Below are 15,330 nucleotides of genomic sequence, written 5' to 3'. Positions count from 1 at the left end.
ATAGAAAGATTTTATAGATCTTTCTATAAAAGAAAGAACTGTAGCTGTACTATTTAATAGTACAGCTATTTAGATAGTACAAATATAAATAGTACAGCTATTACTAATAGCTGTACTATTTATATTTGAAAGAGATATTAGGGCTAATTAAGCCTGTAACAGGCAGGACGGTGTTTATTTGATTAGTAGAATGGTTTCTGTCTTGTTTGACGAGTTTCTCCCCGGGGATGTTTAAGGCCTCAGCGGGCCAGTCAAGTTGGAGGCCTCGGCTGGAGCGCAGGCCCAGGTGTTATGGTACATGTTCTCCTGTAGGTGGCGGTAGTGACACAGACAGAAAGAATCCCAGCATCTTGATGTTTTAAATGGTTTCAACAAGACTTTAGAAGACGTCCACATGTAGGGGTAAGCTACATGGCTAAATTACCGACAGACATATAGAGACGACTTTGGAAGTGTTTTTGTTTTATATCAGCGAGCTGATTCTGAACGAAGTAGTTGACCTGATGAAGCAATTTTAGGAGGTTTCTTAGTTCCGCCTCCACTTTTTGTTTCTACGCAACAATTACCCTAACTATATGTTTCCCCCTCCTCTTCGACATTTCAAACGATGTAGTTCATAAGGTAAGTTGAACATTTTCAATTATCAATATACAACGATGAAAACTTACATTTTTGTACCGGCAGCTCCACAAAAATATGTTTACCACTTTTGAAAGTGTCCTTGAAGCCAACACGTTATTTTGAAATCAAACAATCTTTTTTGTTCTTTTGATATCATTCTTTATGTTTTTGTGCTTTGTTTCCTAGAATGTTCGGCCCCCTCCCCCTCGCTGGCCGGTGCGTGTAGCTCCATTTTGTGTGGCAACGCAGAGCTGAGCTCCTCCGGTCTGCTGTCCGCCACAGGAGGAGCTTCTGGGCTTAGAACTCCAAAAGTTCGGTGAGTCCGGCTCACAAACAGTCAACTTCTGTTTTTATCGTTGTTGTTGTTTTAATAATGATAAATCCATGATGGTGTCCTTAATGTCTGTACTAACAACCATATTTTCAGTGTAATTTGTGACCGACCTGCACGAGGGCAACCAGATCCTAAATAACCCTGATTTAGATTTTAATTAAAATTATGCGAGCAGTTTTTAAAACATCTCATATTCTCTCTTCTATATTTAGTTTGGATATTTATTATTAAGTGTTGCATCTAAACGTATTGTGTCATGTTTATACAGCTACAGCACACTCGTTTTATGTAAAGATGCTGTTTGGGTCCTTATTATTCTGCTGCATTTGTACTGGAAGCAGTTCATGCTACTTTATTCCCATCATCACTCATCTACTTTTCTATTTTAGTTTTGTAGTTTATTAGACAGGGAACGCACACTTTAATGAACAGCTAAGGAATTAATAAATAAACGAATAAGCAAACAAATGAACCTTTATTTAGCCAGAAATGTACCTTGGCAACATGTTGGGCCCAAGATGGTGACTTAAACCTAAACCAAAACAGCTTTAAGCAAAAACATCATCAAAAAAGTTAGAATAAAAATGGGAAGAAATTGAGTCACAAAATTGCAAAGGAAGAAAAAAAAATCATTTGAAAAACTTTCTAAATGGACTCTTAAACATATAAATCAAGGGAGGCGTGTCTTACAATGTTTATAACCTATTTAAAAAGAAAAACAATCTTTTATTTGGTAAGTTACAATATTTTCTATTAAATCTGGTGGGGAATGACAGATTGTTTGAAATCCAAGTTGGGAAATTAATCATCAAATGTGCCACATTCAGCCACAACAAACTTTTTCATTTGTCAGGTGTTGTAGAATAAAAAATAAAAAAAAAAAGTACAACAGCAACACATAATTTAAGAAAAAAATCTACAAATCAGGTAATATTCAAACGCTATCTTTATATCATAAGAGTGCGATATTTTAAAACATTCATTTAATTTAACATTTGCAACAAGTTGTATATTAATTTTCATGTAACATGCTTCACTAATTAAACACAACAAAGCCAAACTAAAATGGTGCTATAGCACCAAATGTCACATTATTTGTGTGGTTTGTGTTTTTCCATTTTGTCAGCTCTGGTTGTTTGGATGCATGTGTTGTTTTTGTTTGTTTTTACTTTTCTAATACTTAATAGTTTTCTTGTCTGTTCTGGGTGTTGAATCAGTGTTTGCACCTAACCGTTTCTCTTTCTATGCAGCAGTAAATCCCTGGTGAAATGTGAATTTCTATGATGGCTGAAAACTCTGAGAACACATCCTGTTTCCATGATGTCAGTGCAGGAAGTAAGAGCCACCTGCTATCTGGGTAGCCTGCTTCTATTTTCCTTTGTTTACTTTTGTACAATACTAAAGAGACTAAACTTTTCATCTCCAAAGTTGGACATGGAGCTTTAATCACCTTTCTGCTGGGACTTCACCTGAAGTTTCTTCTAGAAACATTTACTAGCAATTTCAGTGACAAAGAAAAAACTAAAAGAATGACATAGAAATTTCAGGTTTGAATAAATATCTGAAAAAACCCCAGAATGAACAAAATGGTATTTTTCCAGATGTTTTTTCTTCGTTTGGTTTTTACGAGAAATATTACATCTGTAATTTTTACATGCAGTTGGCCAGGCAAGGCGTTTAGCAGTAACTGCCTCACATTTAACCCTGGAGGCTGATGCCACAACTATCAGTCTGAGGTGTAACAATTCATTTTCATAGGTTTAATTTGCCAGATATCCTCATGTTGATGGAGGTGAACAGTTCTACTTTTAAAATATAAATTTGTTAGGAAAAATGTAGTTCCTGATTATTTATTTACTGATAGTCTGTGACTTTTCATGCTGTTTTTAAGGCCTGACCACTGTAGAAATATTTGCTGTAAATCTGTGATAAACATTTGCATTTAAACACCAAAAATGGACCAAAGAGATATAAAAAATTAGAGTCACAACAAATGAGCACCATGTAGGAAGTTTAGTAATCTGCCACTTTGCATGACCTTAAAAGTTACAAATAGAAATACAAATGAATATTATTAGAGGGATTTCCATTACAAACCAGGCATTTCTGACCAATGATTTAACTTCAGAAAGCAACTACATCACAGTGTTAAACAGACTAAAGATATTTAAAATTTTTACTTTCAGAAAAAGATGACAAATACTTTAAGCTAACTAAACTTTTTTCAGTTTTTCAAAAAACTTGTGAAAACATTTAATTTTAACAGGCTAATCACTTTGGATGAAACTAACTGAAATTATTTAGATTTTTCCCCTTTCAGATAATTTAAAGGTTATTTAACTTTAGTTTTTAGTATTTAATTAGTTTTTGGAAGTTATCTAGCGCATTTCAGTTCATGAAATGCGCTAGATCTGTGAATTCACTTAAATTCACAGATTTAAGTGAATTTAAATTTGTGAAAAGCAGGGAAAATGATCTTATGTCATAAATGCGAGCAGATGATCACCACCACAGCTTCCATCACAGCGAAGCAAATCAATTTCCCAGTTAGGACAACCTCAGAACTTCATCTGATGATGAAACTAAAAGATCAAGATGAAATCACTTTGAAACCAGCAGTGGTGGAAAGTTATTGAGTATTTTTACTTCAGTTCAGCGCTTATGTGCTGTTCCACAGTATTTCTGTTTTTACTTCTTTTGATCTTGTACATTTAGGAAGTAAGTGTGGAGCATTATTTTCATCTCCATCTGCTGTACATCCTATTTCTTTGGAATTGAAGAATAACTAAAATTTGTACACTGATTTGCATGACTTCAGAATAAAATGTTTCTGAATTTACCAAATATAGTGATGCACAAAAACTGTGCATGTGCTTCACTATATTTGATCTTTTTCATCACAAATCTCCTGTTGCTTTGGCTTCAGTTCTACTCTGCTTAGGTTTTCTCAATTTTGCATAGAAGCATTTCAGGTTTTTTAAAGAAGTAACTTTCTGTACTTTGCTCTGTTTTTAACAGGTTCCTGTACACTGTCCTGAAAGGTCTTAACTGTGGAAACTGATTATCAATCAAATTTGCATTAATATAGAAAAAATAGAATGAAGTATCAAAATAACTTTACTTTCTACCCCGTTTTCCCCAGTTTTTTTCTTTATATAATTTTATATTTAGGTCAAATACTTCATATTAGATTTGCCACATCACATTGTAATGTTTATGCTGCATGTTTAGATGTTTGAATTACTGACATAAAACCCTCGCATAAATCCACACTTCAGAAAAACTGATCAAACAACGGACATTTCACAGCATGTTTTTGATTCAGGGCTTTAAATTGGGCCTGTGGTTCTTGAACTGGATCTCAAATGATCTCAAACCTTAAAATTTGTTTTGTGTTTTGAAGAAGATCTCACATTGTGATTTTAAAGAAAAAATCATCAAAAATCATGGACTGCATTAACTATCTGGAGTTAATGCAGTCCAGATAGTTCTGGGTGTTACAGGTTTAAAAGTAGACCAGATACCAAATATCTTTACATTTAGCAAGCAAATGTTTTGTTTTAACATGTTCCATGTATTGAACTCGAAACATAAAGAAAACTGAGTTTATCTCTAGGAACTCCACTTTACTGAAATAACAAAGTGTATTGCACAATGGAGGTCAATAATCCATCTTCACGGCTTAGAAACAGATGCACTTGTTTGATGAAGAGGAGTTTTTTATATTTCATATATTCTACATACAATATGCAGTGAGTGGAAGTTCTGAGTTTTCAGCTGTTGGTCCTGGTTTTGCCTAATGTAAGAAATCAGGTCCAGTTGTTACTTCTGGTGCTTCTGAAATCTGGATGTTATTTACAAATTCATAATCACAAGTAATTTAACGTAGAACCCGGCTTTACATCTTTACATCAGCGGTTTCCCACACTTCCAGAAACGGGAAAGTGAACTGAAATGACGTCTCTGCTCTGTTACATTGGGCCGTTAGTCCAGCAGCAGATATGCCACAAAAACATCAGAATACTTTCAGGACCGGCCAGCGTTGGGTCTGCTTCACATTTACTGTGCTGGAACAAACTGACGAGGAAGCAAGCAGATGCATGTTGTCCATACTTACTGCAGAGTAAGTATGGACTGGCCAAAGGTCTTTAAACATGTTTGTCTCTGCAGGAAGACGCTGAATTTACACAAGACTCTTCAAACCTGCAGCACAAAAGAAGCTCTGTGTCTGAAAAGAATTCAGTGAAAAACGTGAATGGAAGTTTGTCTTAATATCGTTTTGGTTTTCTTCCTTTTTAAGTTTCCATTAAAATAATCCTTAAGCATTTTTAATGTGCTTATTTCTGTTTCTACATTTAGGGAGTATGTCTCGTCTGAGGAAGAGTTAGGTCTTCACCTGGACCAGAGGCATCACATCAAATAAGTCTGCATCTATAGTCATATTTGACCAATCAGAATATGTTTGAAAAGTTAATTTCAGTAACTAAACTCACAGAATGGAACACATTATGTACAGTCATTTTAAAATAAATCACATTATGCGTTCAGAAGAGGCCTGTTTATAACCTTTAACTGGATATTATGTGAAGTAGTCTTTCATTGGTCTTATGTAATATTCTATTTTTAAATGTAATGCTTCATCAACTATAAGTAGAAAATTACCAGTTAACAGATTTAAGGGCTTTCAAATACTCAATTCTATAATTAATCTGTATAATGTGTTTGACTCAGTGATAAAGTTCCTGAACTAAATGGACATTTCAGTGATATTCAGATTTATTGAATGGGTTTGTAGATTAATTCCACACTGACTGGTGTTTCTTTTAATTCTCTTAATTATTTTTTTTGCCTACAGTTAATGAAAACACAACACTTAAGATCACAATATTACTTCAGACCAATAAAAAAATAATCCATAGATATGGGATTAATAAAAATATATGCTAAATACTTTCTTACAGGTTATTTAATCATGATCAAAATGGCTAACTGTTGCTATGATCCAATCTTCATAATTTCCACAAAATTCTTTACAAAAACTGAAGTTTGTATTGTGACCCTTCATGTTTGTATTGTTAAAAATTTTGGATAGAAATAAATTGCATTGTTTTTGGGTTTGCATGAATTTATGACATGCTCTGGTCCTTTTGTTAATAGCAGAATAACTTGTGCGCTAATTTATTTTTTATTGAGAAATGTTTTTTTTCTCTCTCACTTGCAGGACGTTCATCTTTCAAAGGTTGAGCCTGGCTCGGCATCTTCCTCTGCGTCTCCTGATGAAACGTTTCTGGCGGAGGCAAACCTGGTGGTTTAGGATTCTTAAAAGCTGCTGCCAACATTTGGTGTAAATTGGAAATTAATTTTAGTAATCATACCTCTGTTACAGCGAAACTAACCAGAATACCGGTCATCTAGTGGGGTGACACAGCTGTGCTCTCGTTGGTTGCTGGTGATTGGCTCTGGAAGAAGTGTGGAACATGTCAGGAACAGGAGTGGGACAAACTCTGTGCTCAAAACCTAAACAATATTTAATATTGTCATGCAACACTTCAAAGACACAGGCTGACCAGAGGGATAACAATCTAATCTGGAATGTGGTGATCTCACATTCCAAGAGTGAAATGCAGAGAATAGAGGATACATCAGCATTAACAGGCTGTCTCCCACCCACTTCATCCCATTTCTCCCCAATCTTTGACCTCTGCATCTCCCCCCCCAAGTACACAGAAAACGCTGCTCATGTGTTCTTCTGAAGAGGGGAAGAAAAATGAAAAAGAAAAATCAGTTAATTATCATTGAATATGTTATATGCAGCAATGAAGTAACTTTATTCTTAAATAAATGCAACATTTTATCTTTGTGTGAACCTACATGGCTTGATATCCTCTCAATGTCGCTGCTGTTGCACCTGGAGTTCCCCACTGTGGGACAATGAAAACTACTTTATTCTACTTAATAGCATCTATATGCATCTATATGGAAGACTGGTTATTGTTTTAAAAATAAGCAGAAAAGAAGACAGGAATCCACATATTCTACTTAATAGCATCTATATGCTATTAAGTAGAATCAACTATAAAAGTACTCATGAACAGGTACTTTTACTATATTTTTAATGCTTTCTACCCATAGAATTTGCTAGCTACTGCTAGTATGTATCTGATTCAGTCTATGATTAGATTGACTTTTATTTACTTTTTTTTTCTCAGTAAATTGAGACATTTTCTGAGAAGTAGGGCTGTAGAAACACGCTGAATTGAATTGCTAGGAAATTATGGAGTCTATAGTTGAGTTCTTGGAAACCAGCAACTCCTCATTCAGCCTTGACAAATCCAGTTCTTGTCCATATCAGAGCACATCTTTGCTCTTATTTTTGATAAAACATTTTGATCTTTACCCATGCTACATTTCCCTAGCTGATCGAATAATAATTATAATACATTCTCAACAGTATGTGTTCAATCACAGATGCTTAATAGTGAAACTGCAGCATCCAGACCTAAACTGGACTTGAGTGTGGAATTTCCATGAACTCGATCTTTAATAATACGTACATTGTTCATGTTTTAGGTATTACTTTTAGAACTTTAAGGTTTAAAATAGTGCTTATTGACATTTCTGGTTTCAGTTGTAGTTATTTATAGCCTATTTTGAGGTCTATTGAGTATTCCTACAGGTAGGATTAGAAAACACACTATGAAATTTGCATGGAGCTGTGATTGGAGGTGTGTGGGGTAAAAGTCCATGGATACTGGACTTTTACCCAAGAGGTCACAACATATGAATGTTTTTCATTATTTCTACAAGAAAAAAAAAATCATTAAAATCATTACTGGACTTCAAGCAAACCTGGTTGTGTCTAAGACATGGGAAACATGGACACCACAGATAGGTTGATGACAGCTGTTTGTTTTTTTACGTATTGATTACTCTGTACATTTGTGTGCGCACACACACACACACACATATATATATATATATATATATATGTTGAGCTTTTAAACAGGAATGTTCTCTCCCTTTGTTTGAAAACATGTCAGTGCTGTTTGAGTTGAGCCACAGGAACTGCCTTTTGACCTGTGTGTTTCTCTAAATGAAGAAAGGTGGGTTGGAGAGATGGAGCTGAAGTTTTCTCGCTGACTGTATGAAGTGATTGGTTGTCACAGGTTTGGTAGATTTGTCAAATAAAATGTATTCTTAAAATGGGAGTTATACTAAGGCTTTTAAATGTAGTTATACATTTAAATTAAGCATTCCAGTCATTCAGTATTTAAAAAAAATTCTAGGCTCGTACTGAGATGTTTGAATAAGATGCTACTTAGTTTTTAAGGGTTCAGAGCTCTTGGGTTTTTATATTAGGACCCAGTAATAGTCTGAAAGCTTCTCTGGACTCGCGTTCAGGGTTCGGATCATCTTCTACGCGGAGACGCCACGTAGCACCCTGAACATGATGATCCTCACCCATCACTGTGTTGAAATAATCATGTTAACTCAGATTCGGGTTAGAGGCAGCACAATGAACCCACAAGCGAGAAAGCGGATTATTACCGCGCCACGCGGCGCCATAATGACACAGCCCACCTCCACGTAGCCTGCGCAGTCAGAACAGGCCTCTGGAACTGTAGCAGCCTCCATTTTGAGAGGTTGGAGGTCTGAGAACACGCCATGTTATTTGTTCGCCTGTGCAACACAACTAAAATTCATGTAAACACGAAGCCCCGTTCTCCCGAGAATTTAGCTAAAGTGCCTTTAGATTGAGGTTAAAAACACAAAACACATCTAGGGCGATAAATAACAGTTTCAAGTACCAAATTTGAAGCAGTTAAAAGACATTTTCATTAATATCCGTCTGACCTGGGAAAATGTCAGAGCACCAAAGGAAAGCTGCTACATTTTTGACACATTGCTTCAGTAAATTCGAACTCTGCCAAATGCTCCATTTGGTCAAAAATAAAGATAATTTTGTAGTTAGTGTAGCCATTAGGGCCATTGCAGCTATGGAAGAAAACTTAGGACTTGAGGTTTATTACTGCGTAAGTTTGAGGGGCAAAACTATTAGTGATTAATTCAAACATGCCTATGCACTTTTCCCCCCATATAAACATCAGGAGGCGTTGGACAGGACACAAGTGGAAATCCAAGCACTCAGCTAACACTGTTGGCCTACTTCATAAAGGCTACTGTTACGACGAGCAGAAACAACTGAAACTGGTTATTGTTTTAAAAATAAGCAGAAAAGAAGATCCACATATGAGAGATTTTTTCACTCACAAACATTTCTCATCTGGCGAAGCTGAAATATAAACGTGGCCCCTCCCCTTCCGCCTCTAACCTACTCCAGACCACGTGGTCAAAAAAAAACGTGAATCGGAGTCTGAAGAGGGGCGGTGTCACCGCTCAGCCGGCAGCTCGCGAAGAAAGACGGGTAGAAAGGAGAGAGAGAGAAAGGAAAACACAAGCCTACTCCCGATTTGATCTGGTCCCGCCAGAGTTTCCCCCACTCTTCCAACACAGACCCATCATCCTCCCATCAGCTCCAACCCCCTGTAATCCACAGTCCGATAGAGAGCCCACAGGCTGCTGCTTCGACTGCTGGAGCCGGCTGCGATTCATCGGAGTTTATTTCTTCTGCTCTAATCCATCTGGATTTACAAATACACTAACTCACCTCCTGGTTCGACTTTTGAAATTGTTAATTTTTCTTTTAAATTTTGACTTTTGTCCGATTTGTAACTTTTGTTCTGTAGCCAGTCATTTTGGTTATCCATTTTTATTATTATTATTATTTTAAATTTTTATTCTGTAGCGTGAATTCCAGTTTCTGTTTGAGAGCGGTGTGATAGGGGAGCTGGTTACGCTGTTTGATTTTTACGATCGAAACTTTTTGATTTCTTTAAATTAAGTTTTTTTTGGATTTCCTTTTTTATTTTCCATATTTTTGGACTGTGACAACCAATAAGCCACCATGCACAAACTATACATTGGGAATCTAGGCGACAGCGTGACTGCCGAGGACTTGATCAAAACCTTCGAGGATCACAAGATCCCATACTCCGGACAGTTCCTAATGAAAAACGGCTATGCCTTTGTGGACTGTCCTGATGATCACTGGGCAATGAAAGCAATCGAGACTTTTTCGGGTGAGTTTAAAATGATTTCTAGTCGCCAAAAGCTTATTTTTAATTCATAGTAATTTCGGCTTTAGACGCCGACATGCAGCCCCGGCTCCATGCTCACCCTCAACAGTGTGTCCTCATTTTATTCTTTGTGAAATTTCCCAGGCTTCTGCAAGTAGAAGATACATAATAATCCATGCATGCTGTTTGGGAACTTCTTCGGTAGTGACTTAATGAATGAAGGGGTGCCATGGATTATACGCCCTGGGGAGCCATTCAACTTCTGCAGGGGGGAGGGTCACGTATTCTGGAAATTTACGGTCGTGGTGGTCAACGTATATCTTGGAGGTTGCTGTAATGTACCAAACAAAAGAACTTATTTTCTGAATTAAAAAGGACAATATGTTGCATCTCCCTTCCCCTCAGAAGGTTTGATTGAACAGCTTTCCGTGTGATATAGAGTGAAGCTTTACTAATCTCCCCTCCCCCTTAAAGATGAGAGTCCACTATGACAAAGATAGATAAAAAGCTGACCTATGTTGAGTGGTCCAGCAAATTCAGAAACCCTGTTCTGAACATCACCACCTTCCTTTCCTTCGGTCTTCTATGTGGTCCCCATGCAGCGAATTTTTCATGGTTTCCTACATGTGTAACATGAGTGGCGAGGTCGCCATGCCAGTCCAGCTGCCTCTTCTTCTGCCTGAACTCTCTTAATTACGAGAACATATTTTTGACGACAGTTTCACCTAAAATGTCAAACACACACGCATTTTAACTGAAGGTTTGGGTTGAATTTACACAATTGTGTGACGGGCTCTTTCAGTACTTTAAAAATAATGCTGTGAAGCACTTGGGTGTTCTTAGCCTATGTGCTATTTTAGTTAATAAATAGGCTGAAAAACACGTTGCTATAGTGGCCCCATTGCTTAAGCTCTGCAGCTTAAAAACTTCAAACCCCCTTCCTTAGGCCTGCAAAGCTAGTAAACAGTTAGCATGTAGCCACGATTTTTTTCTGAACTCCCCTTGTGTATTTTTTCCCCAGGTAAAGTGGAACTTCATGGGAAACGTATTGAGGTCGAGCACTCTGTACCCAAGAAGCAGAGGTACTGAAAACCCTTCAACACTTTCAACACTCTTCCTCTTCTAAACACACCTCTAAATGTGTTTCACCACTTTCGTTCTGTAGAATTTTAGAAGGATGAAACCGCCTTTTCTGCTGATTTTATAATACGTGTGTGCCCATAAGAAGCCATAAGAAGCAGTGTAATTTGTTGTAGTGTAAAGCCGGTCTGGGAAGCTAGCAGAGGAGAACCGTGCTGTGTAGTTGGTTTGAACGCTGTCGGCCATTGCTGAGGAACTGCACTGTGACAGCTTTGGTGGTGGAGCCTGCTGTGCTCTCTTGGCTGCTTGTAGCTTGCATTTCCTCCCTCTTTTAAATGTGTTGATATTGGTTAGATATGAAACCTTAGTAATTGTCTGTAGCAATAAGTGCTACAGACAAGTTTCTGGACAAAGTCGTCGCCATAAACTTAAAACTCAGCAGGCCACACTGACTGCTTTAAACGTGGCCACAGTGTGTTAAACAGTGGTGTGTGGTGTGCTCTGGAAATATCTTTTTTAATGCATTTATCTTCTGCATTACGGAAAAGTTGTTTTATGTGTAGCGTTTATTTCTGCATGCACGTGCTGTGAATCCAACCACTTTTGATTTCAACGTCTTGTACGCAAGTATTGGTAACATGTTTACGTTAATGTGGAGTCCTGCTTGTTTTCTACTGTTGGCTTGCTGGATTTTACAGTATTTGTACTGGAGTCTCAAAACAAACTCTTATTCACTGTTTAAAATTTTTTGGACATTTCCTAATTTTAGTTTAGCAACTATTATTTTTAGTTTAGTACTATTTAATTTTTTACGGACCAAACCTCGTTGTAAAATATTCCCTGTTGTGCTGGGGGTAAATTTGAATTATTATTACCACATAGATCTACATATAGCGTTTAAAATTCCTCGTTTCGGAGAATAATCTGTAGCTCAGCTGCTCTGTATTAAGATCCAGACCAGACCTGCTTTTAGCAGCATTATGGAATTCGCTTATAGTCCTCGATTCGTGCCTGTAACCTTTGGCACAGATACGGCACAGCTCCGCCATTTGGCTTCCCATGTGCTCATCTACATCTCCTTTATCAAAATAATCCGTGATCAGGTCGTGTTGTGCTTGTTCATATGTAACCCAACTATGTTTTTGGAGACTCCCCTGTATGATAACATCACAATGTATTTGATTAATATCAGTTTTTAGGTGTCCGCCCTGCTGCCTGATTGCAGTTAAAATTGTGCAACACTGTAGGAGAACCCCCTCGTTGTTTTACGCTGAGTTGGAAGGACAAATCTCGAAAAATGAGGATTAAACTCGAACAGCGGGAAGAGCAGAAGGTGGCAAATGTTACAATTGTCCAAATAATTATTGTAAAGTTACTGTGCTGTACAAAGAGACTCCCAGGCCTTCCATATGGTAACATTTGTGTAAAAGACGGTTTGTAGGGATCACCGTGGGCCACAGGCTTTCTATGGCGCTAAAACACGTGGTATCAGCAGGCGAAAAAGAAGCACTCCACATCAGGCAGTCAGCAAAATGGCGAAGCTTTCAGTTGAAAAAAGCTGGCTGCAACAGTGTGCAGGCAGCAGGCTTCACTCCCCACCCGCAGTGTGTGCGTCTGGGGCCCTTCTGCGGCTGACGCACCCGGTTTTAGCGGCACAATTAACAGCGGATTGTTTGCGGCTCTGTCCCTTGTTTAATTCCGCGATCTCCATCTCATGACCCAACTTTTAGAAACCCCATCTTAAAATGGCCGTCCATACACCCACTCATCAACAGCAAGATTATCTAAAATGTCACGAAATAGTGGAAATAATTTAAACGTGCTGCTTAATTAATTGAATGTATTGGATCCCTGCACGCAGTTTAGAGACGTTTTGTCACAAAATTACCAAAACAATTTTTTTTTTGTAAAAACCTCATTAAGTCAGCAGTGTATTCCATTGAATCCATGTTTACAGGTCAAATAAATCAGGAAAGGGAAACAAACAAAACCTGACGCGCAGTTTTTGTTTAATATCAAATTGTTTGAAAATTCCACATTAAACTAAGTGTTTTCAGGGATGTTGACTGTGTGGGTGTGATGAGTGCTGGTTCAATTCTAGTCTATGAAGAAGCTACTGGCGTTGCTCTAAAATTGCCTCTACACCTTTACGTTGCAGTATTCAGTTGTTTGTGAAATGGGACCTCAATGGAGGTGTGTGTTTGTGCTGGAGGAGGAGGGGTGTTCAGAGGGAACTGGCCCTTATGGAGGGGGGAGGGGCAGCCCGCTTTCTACAAGAAAAAGGCTTCAATTCTCTTTTTTTATGCTGCAAGTGGCAGGTTTGAACTTATTAGCTACAGGGGGAGGGGGCAGCCCCTGAGCCTGGTCATGTTGTGAACGTGGAAGCTGTGAGTGTGTGTCTGTGTTTTGTGGAAGATGCACATGGATAGGTTTTAACATTCTAAGACAGTAATAGTATTCATCATGATGTTTTTGGAATGTTTGTGGAAGGTATTGGTGGATGGGGGAGATTGGGCAGGATGGGGGGAACCGGGGAAGCCTACGGTGGGAAGCTCAGAGCAGACTAGCTAGTGTGTGTGTGTGTGTGTGTGTGTGTGTGTGTGTGTGTGTGTGTGTGTGTGTGCACACACATGTATGGAGTTCTTATTGTTGGGTGGGGACATCTCTTCGTATTCATGATCAGGAGGGAATGGTGAGCACACAGTCTGGACAAACCAAAGTGAAGATGTAAGCATGGATCCTCTATACACAACTCCATTTTTCTACAGCTGCTTGTTAAATAAAAATTAATTTCACAATAAAATGTGCTGATTTAATCTGAAATGAAATGTATCATTTCAGGTAGATTTTGAGTTGAATTTATGCTGCACTAACGGGTTTCAGTGTTGAATTTGATGTATTCAAGTAGAAATTTGTCAGTCTTTATTATTTCTATATTTTTTACATCCATCAAGTCTGCAAAGATTTAAAAAAAAGGATGTGTGCATGCTAAAAATACATATTTAGACTATTGTCTTCTTCTTAATCATGGTTATTTATGGGACTCAGTATTTTTGGGTTCATTAACATTAGATGTTTTCTTCGATAATATTTAGTGGCTGTTTGAAATAGTTTCTAGATGACGGTCTTTAAATTATGAGTTTGAAGAAGAGCAACCGTACGCTGATGACAGGTGAATTTGAAAATTATTGCTTTCAAACGGATGAATTGTTGCTGTTATGCTTTCGGATAATAACTGCAGCCCAAATCTGGGCATTAATTTTCTAAATGGCTATCATTATGGAATTATTACAATGAATAATTAATAATAAACAATTATTAGCCTATTATGTCACTTATTTTCAATATCAAACAAATAGTTTAATTGATAGAAGGAAAAATATTTGACATGACAAGGGTTACGAATGTGGTCTGCCGTTTCTCTGCTTTCGTTTAGTCCAAGAAGAATGTAGTGAAACAGTAACGGTCTTGTTTGAATTCTTAGTGGAGACTTTTTCCATCAACCAAAGCTGAATTTGTCATTAAAAAATATCTGGCATTCTTCCCCAGCTCCACCCGCTTGTGGAGGGTTCAGGGACGTTCGGCAGACCCATAGGAATGAATGCTGCGTCTATTTTTGACTTCAGAAAATGTATTTCAGCAAATTAGCAAAATGTTTAAGCACGTCAAATTTACTGCAGATTATTTCCAGAGACTGGTTTGGAAGTGCAAGCTTTAAATGTTTCATATTTGAATGACAAAGAACACGTTGAGCGGCTGTTAAGATCTCGACTTGTTTTTGTATCTGTTTGGTATTTAGGAAGGATGGTGCATCATGCTCCTTGTTCTGCTGGTATTGTAGCTTTGGTTAGCTTATTGTTGGTCAGGTTGTAGAGCCCATGGACAGCCCGGCAGAGCAGCACCACAGGAAGAGTTTGATTGTGATTCAAGTGTCCAAATGATAAAGCTGGACCCAAATAATTGATGGGTTATTCTTAGTATGGAGCACAGGTTCCAGTTGTCTGGACGACATGGAGTGAGCTGGAAGTACTTGATTAAAAACCCTTAATCACATCAGGTTGTGTTATCTGGTTGATGCTCCTGCTACCACAAATATGATTCTGGAATTGCTTCGAAATACTTTTCCAGCACTTGCATTAGCAAACTAAAGACTATCAG

At 37.7% G+C, this 15,330-nt stretch overlaps 1 protein-coding gene and 1 long non-coding RNA gene across 5 annotated transcripts in view; both read left to right on the top strand.

Annotated features, from left to right (window-relative positions):
• Positions 1-340: 340 nt before the first annotated feature.
• LOC103468197 (uncharacterized) lies at positions 341-6,665 on the top strand. 4 transcript variants are annotated; one of them, XR_001776831.1, is made up of 6 exons: positions 341-402; positions 614-621; positions 808-937; positions 2,206-5,206; positions 5,315-5,378; positions 6,177-6,260. It is a non-coding gene; the product is annotated as an uncharacterized LOC103468197 (long non-coding RNA). The 4 variants fall into 4 exon arrangements; XR_534170.2 differs by lacking the exon at positions 341-402 and having other exon boundaries at positions 421-621; positions 2,206-2,312; positions 5,126-5,206; XR_001776830.1 differs by lacking the exon at positions 341-402 and having other exon boundaries at positions 421-621.
• A 2,678-nt stretch (positions 6,666-9,343) lies between these two features.
• The window catches only part of igf2bp1 (insulin-like growth factor 2 mRNA binding protein 1), a 48,917-nt gene continuing 42,930 nt past the window's right edge, over positions 9,344-15,330 (top strand). The window contains exons 1-2 of the mRNA XM_008415094.2: positions 9,344-10,095; positions 11,114-11,174. Of these exons, the coding sequence (XP_008413316.1) occupies positions 9,921-10,095; positions 11,114-11,174 (236 nt within the window). The 5' untranslated portion in view covers positions 9,344-9,920. The remainder of the gene's footprint in view (positions 10,096-11,113; positions 11,175-15,330) is intronic.

The sequence above is a fragment of the Poecilia reticulata genome, linkage group LG8 (genome assembly GCF_000633615.1).
Source record: "Poecilia reticulata strain Guanapo linkage group LG8, Guppy_female_1.0+MT, whole genome shotgun sequence".
NCBI lineage: Eukaryota > Metazoa > Chordata > Actinopteri > Cyprinodontiformes > Poeciliidae > Poecilia > Poecilia reticulata.
The sequence above is the reverse complement of the archived record's forward strand: the minus strand, read 5'-3'. Positions and strand labels throughout refer to the sequence as shown.